Here is an 8066-nt window from a genome sequence, read left to right as displayed (position 1 = left end):
AGATCGTGTGCGAGCCCATCACGGTGCCCATGTGCAAAGGCATCGGCTACAACCTCACGCACATGCCCAACCAGTTCAACCACGACACCCAGGAGGAGGTGGGCCTGGAGGTGCACCAGTTCTGGCCCCTGGTGCGCATCCGCTGCTCTCCGGATCTGCTGTTTTTCCTGTGCAGCATGTACACGCCCATCTGCCTGCCGGACTACAAGCAGCCGCTGCCGCCGTGCCGCTCCGTGTGCGAACGGGCCAAGCGCGGCTGCTCTCCGCTCATGAGCCAGTACGGCTTCGAGTGGCCCGAGCGGATGGGCTGCGAGCGTCTGCCGCGGCTCGGCGACGACACCCGGCTGTGCATGGACCAGAACGGCAGCGCCGCCGACACCACCACCCCGTCCCCTCCCTTCCCCAACAAGCCCACGCCCAAGGGCCGCACGCGCCCCCCCGCCGGTCCCCCAGGCGGGGGCGGCGGGGGCCCTCCGGGGCCGCCGCAGTGCGAGAGGGACTGCCGCTGCCGGGACCCCCTGGTGCCCGTGCGCAGGGAGAGCCACCCGCTGTACGGCCGCGTGCAGACAGGCCCGCTGCCCAACTGCGCCCAGCCGTGCCACCAGCCCTACTTCTCGGCGGACGAGCGGGCCTTCACGGCCTTCTGGGTGGGCCTGTGGTCCGTGCTGTGCTTCGCGTCCACGCTGACCACCGTGCTGACCTTCCTCATCGACATGGAGCGCTTCCAGTACCCCGAGAGGCCCATCATCTTCCTGGCCGCCTGCTACCTCTTCGTCTCGCTGGGGTACCTCATCCGCCTGGTGGCGGGGCACGAGAGGGTGGCGTGTGGCAGCGGGTAAGGAAGGCCTCCCCATGGCGCCGTTATTACTATAGGGTGTAACGATATAGTAACTGCATTGAAAAATCGATTTTAATTTCATGAATCGAAGTATATCGAAATGAAAACAGCAACATCGACTATGTATCGTATCGTATCATTTTGCAATGCAAATAATCGGTATCGAATCGTTTTGCTATGCAAATAATCAATTGTATCAATACTACATTTTTGTGCGTGGTATTTAGCAATTTTTGTTTCGCGATACGTATCGTATCGCTGTTAAAATGTGTCGTTACACCCCTAGTTATTACACAATTAGCAGTTATAGTAGCAGTTTAGTTAGGAAATGAACTTTCTACCCACAGACAGAACGGTAAAGCTTTGGTGAATGATTGACACCAGTTTGCTGCTATTTTTTGCGGACTTGGCTGAATCCTAGTTGTTGTTCCTCGGAGAGAGAGATAAGTTACTGCGCAGTGAACCTACCTACCTACCTATCTATCTATCTATCTATCTATCTATCTATCTATCTATAATTTCATGAATCGAAGTATATCGAAATGAAAACAGATAATCGTGAATATTTTTCCATAGTCGTTCCTGTGTTGAAAAATGCTAAAAAAAAAGAAATAGCAGATCTACAAGCAGCTATTTCTGCTATTTTTACATGTTTTTAAGTATAACATTATTAAATGTAAGTTATTTGTCATATCTGCCCTAGCTGCAATATCTAATTACAAAGCCTAAAAAGCAAACGGAAATTTAAATTGTATTCATATTTTTGAAATGAAATTGTTAATCTTAATCTCTGTGTGACAACAACTAGAGCTCAACATCAACGCGTGGCACGGTGCCAGCTCGTACCTGGGCCGCAGTGGCTCAGCGGTAGAGTGGTCGGTAGAACATCCGGATGAGAACCGCGAGGTTCCCGGTTCGATCCCTATGGGCTCCCAGAGGGGTACAGGCTTTAGTTCTGACATACTATTGGTCCGACTGTCATTAGAACGACAACCTGCCTCAAACCCTATTGGTCCGACTGTCATTAGAACGACAACCTGCCTCAAACCCTATTGGTCCGACTGTCATTAGAACGACAACCTGCCTCAAACCCTATTGGTCCGACTGTCATTAGAACGACAACCTGCCTCAAACCCTATTGGTCCGACTGTCATTAGACCGACAACCTATAACCCTATTGGTCCGACTGTCATTAGAACGACAACCTATAACCCTTTTGGTCCGACTGTCATTAGAACGTCAACCTAACCCTATTGGTCCGACTGTCATTAGAACGACAACCTATAACCCTATTGGTCCGACTGTCATTAGAACGACAACCTACCCCTATTGGTCCGACTGTCATTAGAACGACAACCTACCTCAAACCCTATTGGTCCGACTGTCATTAGAACGACAACCTACCTCAAACCCTATTGGTCCGACTGTCATTAGACCGACAACCTATAACCCTATTGGTCCGACTGTCATTAGAACGACAACCTATAACCCTATTGATCCGACTGTCATTAGAACGACAACCTACCTCAAACCCTATTGGTCCGACTGTCATTAGACCGACAACCTATAACCCTATTGGTCCGACTGTCATTAGAACGACAACCTACCTCAAACCCTATTGGTCCGACTGTCATTAGACCGACAACCTATAACCCTATTGGTCCGACTGTCATTAGAACGACAACCTATAACCCTATTGGTCCGACTGTCATTAGAACGACAACCTATAACCCTATTGGTCCGACTGTCATTAGACCGACAACCTGCCTCAAACGCTATTGGTCCGACTGTCATTAGAACGACAACCTACCTCAAACCCTATTGGTCCGACTGTCATTAGAACGACAACCTATAACCCTATTGGTCCGACTGTCATTAGAACGACAACCTATAACCCTATTGGTCCGACTGTCATTAGAACGACAACATATACCTCAAACCAGAGCTACCTCACACCCTAACCTAACCATAACCGCAAGCATGGAGCAGCGCATGTTCGCCAACCTTAATCCAATCAAATCGTTGGTTCCGCATGTCGGTCCTATGGTATGTCGGATAAAAGTCTGCCCCCCCTCCCGGAGTTAGTTAGTTCAGAGCCTTGAGCAAGGCTCTGAACCCCTAATTGCTCCTGATGTGCTGGTTGGTGCCTTGCATGGTTTTCGTCGCCATCGGTGTATGAATGTGTGTGTGAATGGGTGAATGTAATGCACACTCTATGTAAAGTGCTTTGGATAAAAGGCGCCATGGACGTGCACACATAGACATCAAAGGGGGCTTCAGCCCCTGCCCTTTTACCCATCTGTAAAACAACTGCCCTCTCCAGACCATGAATGAAAGCATTTACTATGGTGAAAGAAATGCAAATGGCTCCCCTTTCCTTTCCATATGCCATACTGGAAGGAAGCATTGAGGAGAATTGCTTTTTTCCGAATTCTCCTGAAATTGGAACACAGCATTTTGGTGTTGAACAAATTTGTTTCGAAATCCATGTCGTACACCATACATCTCCAGCAGCTATAAAGAGTGCTGGGTTGCGCCCCAGAAATAGCTGATCTACAAGCTCTCAACGCGTCGTAGCGCGACACGTTGTGAGCTTGTAGATCAGCTGTTTTTCGTTTTGTAGTCCTACGTTACGTCCGGGTCCAAGTGGCACCAGCTCCCGTCCGCATCTCATTGTAAATAGAATATCTAAACGCGTGAATCTTTTTACAATGACGTTATTTTTCAGAAAGGAAGTCATTGAGGGTTAAAATGAGTCTTAATGCTTCCAACTCGAGTAGAATTATTAATGTTCTGTACGAAGTTCTGTATGAAGACTATTATTATCATTATTATTGCAGGTGGTAACAGTCCATTTGCTCAGTACAATAGGGCATATTTAGAATGTGTGCAGGGTTGAGTATGTTGAATCTAGTTTGCATTAATGAGGATTTAGTTGACACAATGAAATAAAATGGCGATAGTATTCAGTGTGGGGCAGACGGCCTGTCAAGCCAGATTCGGGAGACCAGTAGCTTTGTTGTTGCGAGGAAAGCGGTAAAATTAGACTTTAGTGGTTGTTTTAGTCTCAGATTCAGTCCGACGGAGGGACACAGTATAACTCTATGGGGACACAAAAGCGACACAAAAGTAGGAACCCGGAAGTATCTCTGGAGGGAGGGGGGGGGGCGATTACGTCACAGCTAAAATACTGAATAGAAAAAGACGGAAGGTTACAACCCTTTTTTGTTTTTTTTCTTCTTTGTAATTATTTGTTTGGTTGTCGTCATGATTTGTCACGACTCGAGTTGGCTTCGTACGACGCTTATAAGGTCTTTAAAGGACCACTTCACCACTTTTCAACTTCTCTTCCTATAATTGGTCCTAACTAATCATGATAAAACTGACTCATGATAAAATACCACAATTTTTTACTACTCAGTCTGTGTCTCATAGGAAGGCTGTGGGCAGTTCAGAAACCCATCCACCAGTGACATCATCGATGGTGAATCCAAGCTAATAGAAACGGCAGGCTTTCTTTTCCTGAAAAGTTGCAATGCAAAAGTTGAAGCCATCGTTCTCACGATAATAAAAATCTAAATATATTTTAAAACAAATCTTGTTTGATGATGTCACTGGTGGACCGAACTGCCCAAAGCCCTCCTATGAGACACAGACTGAGTAGGAAAAAATGGTGGTGTTTTATCATGAACATTAGTTAGGACCAATGTTGAGATGTTGAAAAGTGGTGAAGTGGTCCTTTAAATAAATACTTTTTGAAATGTCTATGGGGAAAATGCATTGGGAATTACTTCCTGGGCCTGGCGTCGTCATGAAAGGGGGCGGGACTGCAACGCTCTATAACTGCACCATTTTCCATCCTGTAGCTCCGCGGCCGGCGGACCAGCGGACCAGCCTCTCCACATCCTGTACGACACCACCGGCCCCGCCCTCTGCACGCTGGTCTTCCTGCTGGTGTATTTCTTCGGCATGGCCAGCTCCATCTGGTGGGTGGTGCTCTCCTTCACCTGGTTCCTGGCCGCCGGCATGAAGTGGGGCAGCGAGGCTATCGCTGGGTACTCGCAGGTAAGAGACGGTAGAACCTTACATTTAGGCCGGGCGGGAACCCCTTTTTGGTGTTTTTTTAAGCATTGTGTTATGCTTTAGCTGTTGGAAAATATAGCAGATTTACAAGCTCATAGCGCGGCGCGCTATGAGCTTGTAGGTCTGCGGTTTTTGAGTCTGCTAAATGTCCTACTCTGCAGTACTTCCACCTGGCTGGTGTATAAATGGTGTATAAACTGTGTATATTAAAGGCTCATTCATAGTCTGGATTTTCGGAGGTGAGGTGACCACCGCCCCGGTGGTGAGGTGACCACCGCCCCGGTGGTGAGGTGACCACCGCCCCGGTGGTGAGGTGACCACAGAGAGAAGGGCTGGGGCGGTGGCGGTGGTTTGCTCTTCACCGAGGCTCCGTGACGTCATGTTGTAGTTCGGTGGTCACCTCACCACCGAAAATCCAGACTATGAACAACGCTTAACTCTCCAGTACTTCCACCTGGCCGCCTGGCTGGTGTATAAACTGGTGTATAAATGGTGTATAAACTGTGTCCGCCTCTCCAGTACTTCCACCTGGCTGCCTGGCTGGTGTATAAATGGTGTATAAACTGTCTAAATGGTGTCTACCTCTCCAGTACTTCCACCTGGCTGGTGTATAAATGGTGTATAAACTGTCTAAATGGTGTCTACCTCTCCAGTACTTCCACCTGGCTGGTGTATAAATGGTGTATAAACTGTCTAAATGGTGTCTACCTCTCCAGTACTTCCACCTGGCTGGTGTATAAATGGTGTATAAACTGTCTAAATGGTGTCTACCTCTCCAGTACTTCCACCTGGCTGCCTGGCTGGTGTCCAGCGTGAAGTCCATCGCGGTTCTTAACTGTCTATATTAACTCCCCAGTACTTCCACCTGGCTGCCTGGCTGGTGTATAAACTGTCTAAATGGTGTCCACCTCTGCAGTACTTCCACCTGGCGGCCTGGCTGGTGTACAAATGGTGTATAAACTGTGTATAAATGGTGTCTACCTCTCCAGTACTTCCACCTGGCGGCCTGGCTGGTTCCCAGCGTGAAGTCCATTGTGGTTCTAAACGGTGTATAAACTGTCTAACTGCAGTACTTCCACCTGGCCACCTGGCTGGTGTATAAATGGTGTATAAACTGTGTATAAATGGTGTCCACCTCTGCAGTATACTTCCACCTGGCTGGTGTATAAATGGTGTATAAACTGTCTAAATGGTGTCCACCTCTCCAGTACTTCCACCTGGCTGGTGTATAACCTGTGTATATTAACTCTCCAGTACTTCCACCTGGCGGCCTGGCTGGTGTATAAATGGTGTATAAACTGTCTAAATGGTGTCCACCTCTCCAGTACTTCCACCTGGCTGGTGTATAACCTGTGTATATTAACTCTCCAGTACTTCCACCTGGCGGCCTGGCTGGTTCCCAGCGTGAAGTCCATCGTGGTTCTGGCCATGAGCTCGGTGGACGGAGACCCCGTGGCGGGCATCTGCTACGTGGGCAACCAGAGCCTGCAGAACCTGCGGGGCTTCGTTCTGGCGCCCCTAGTGGTCTACCTGTTCACCGGCTGCCTCTTCCTGCTGGCCGGCTTTGTGTCGCTGTTCCGCATTCGCAGCATCATCAAGCAGGTATAGTGGGGGGGGATTAAAGGACCACTTCACCACTTTTCTTCATATAATTGGTCCTCACTCATTTTCATGATAAAAAATAGCACCATTTGGTGAGCTTGTAGATCTGCTATTTTCAGCATGCAACCAAGTGTAAAGTGACTTATACTGGATCTCTTGTCCACTAGTCCCTTCCTAACATTTTAATCTTGTTTTTACTTGACGAAATAGTCAATATATTTACTTAGTTTCCATTTGGTTTCCATTTGGTTTCCAGTTAGTTTCCATTTAGTTTCCAGTTAGTTTCCATTTAGTTTCCATTTAGTTTCCAGTTAGTTTCCATTTAGTTTCCATTTAGTTTCCAATTAGTTTCCATTTAGTTTCCATTTAGATTTCAGTTAGTTTCCATTTAGTTTTAGATTTTAGATTTTTATTTGGATCTCTTTTAGCCTTTCGGCTAATCTTCCAAGAGTCCAGAAATAAATTAAAACATTACAGAATACATTATATTACATAGGTACAAAAATACATATACCTCTAATCCTCAACTCATACAACCGCACACACTCACAGACACAGCATATGCCTGCCCACAGACAGATACAGTTCATTCACCTATCTATAGTGGACTATGCATGGCAGGGTCGTCCTCTTCCCTGAGACCGCTGAAAAAGTTTCAACAAACGTGTTTTTCTGACACTGATCTCATCTGGTCTGACCTCTGATCTCTTGACCTCTGCCCTCAGGGCGGCACCATGAAGACGGACAAGCTGGAGCGCCTGATGATCCGCATCGGGCTGTTCACCGTGCTGTACACGGTGCCCGCCACGGTGGTGGTGGCGTGCCTGGTGTACGAGCAGCACTACCGGCCAGGCTGGGAGCGGGCGCTGGCCTGCCAGTGCCCCGGTGGCGGCGGCGTGGGGGGCACCGCGGGGGGGCACGGGGGGCCGGACTACGCCGTCTTCATGCTCAAGTACTTCATGTGCCTGGTGGTGGGCATCACGTCGGGCGTGTGGATCTGGTCGGGCAAGACGGTGGAGTCGTGGCGGAGGTTCGGGGCGCGCTGCTGCCCCTGCTGGCTGCGGAAGGGGAGGGGCGGTGGCGGCGCGTCATCGGGAGGAGGAGGGGGCGGCGGCGGCCACCTGGCGGCGCCCGGCTCCATGTACAGCGAGGCCAGCACGGCTCTGACCGGCCACACGGGGGCGCCACCGGGCATCTACCACAAGGCTGCCCCGCCCTCTCACATATGATTGGATCCTACCTGCGAATCTGCCCCCCCCCCCCCGCCCCCCCACTTACATATGATTGGACCGTACCACAAGGCTGCCCCGCCCTCTCACATATGACTGGACCGTACCGCGAGTCTGCCCTGCCCCCTCTCACATATGACTGGACCGTACCATAATTACACTCTGCGGGGCGGAAGGCACTCTATGCCACGCTGCCACTCAAGTGACTATACTGGCCAATCACAGCGCATCTTTTCCCGGGACATCCGCTCTGCGACGCACGAGGAAGCTTCTGTGAAGCACCAACGCGGAAGGAAGCTTTGCCTGTCTGTCGA

The 8066-nt window shown here is 49.4% G+C and overlaps 1 protein-coding gene across 1 annotated transcript in view; it reads left to right on the top strand.

Moving 5' to 3' along the window:
• Positions 1–7752, top strand: part of fzd5 (frizzled class receptor 5) — a gene marked incomplete at its 3' end in the record, with an annotated part of 7759 nt that extends 7 nt beyond the window's left edge. Inside the window, exons 1-4 of the mRNA XM_079517827.1 lie at positions 1–835; positions 4705–4903; positions 6293–6523; positions 7249–7752. The exon at positions 1–835 is cut by the window's left edge and continues 7 nt beyond it. Coding sequence (XP_079373953.1) covers positions 30–835; positions 4705–4903; positions 6293–6523; positions 7249–7752 — 1740 coding nt within the window. The 5' untranslated portion in view covers positions 1–29. The remainder of the gene's footprint in view (positions 836–4704; positions 4904–6292; positions 6524–7248) is intronic.
• Positions 7753–8066: the final 314 nt, after the last annotated feature.

This window comes from Electrona antarctica (assembly GCF_951216825.1).
Source record: "Electrona antarctica genome assembly, chromosome: 13".
In the NCBI taxonomy this organism is placed as follows: Eukaryota; Metazoa; Chordata; class Actinopteri; order Myctophiformes; family Myctophidae; genus Electrona; species Electrona antarctica.
Note: the sequence above shows the minus strand (reverse complement) of the source record. Positions and strands in the feature narration are given on the sequence as shown.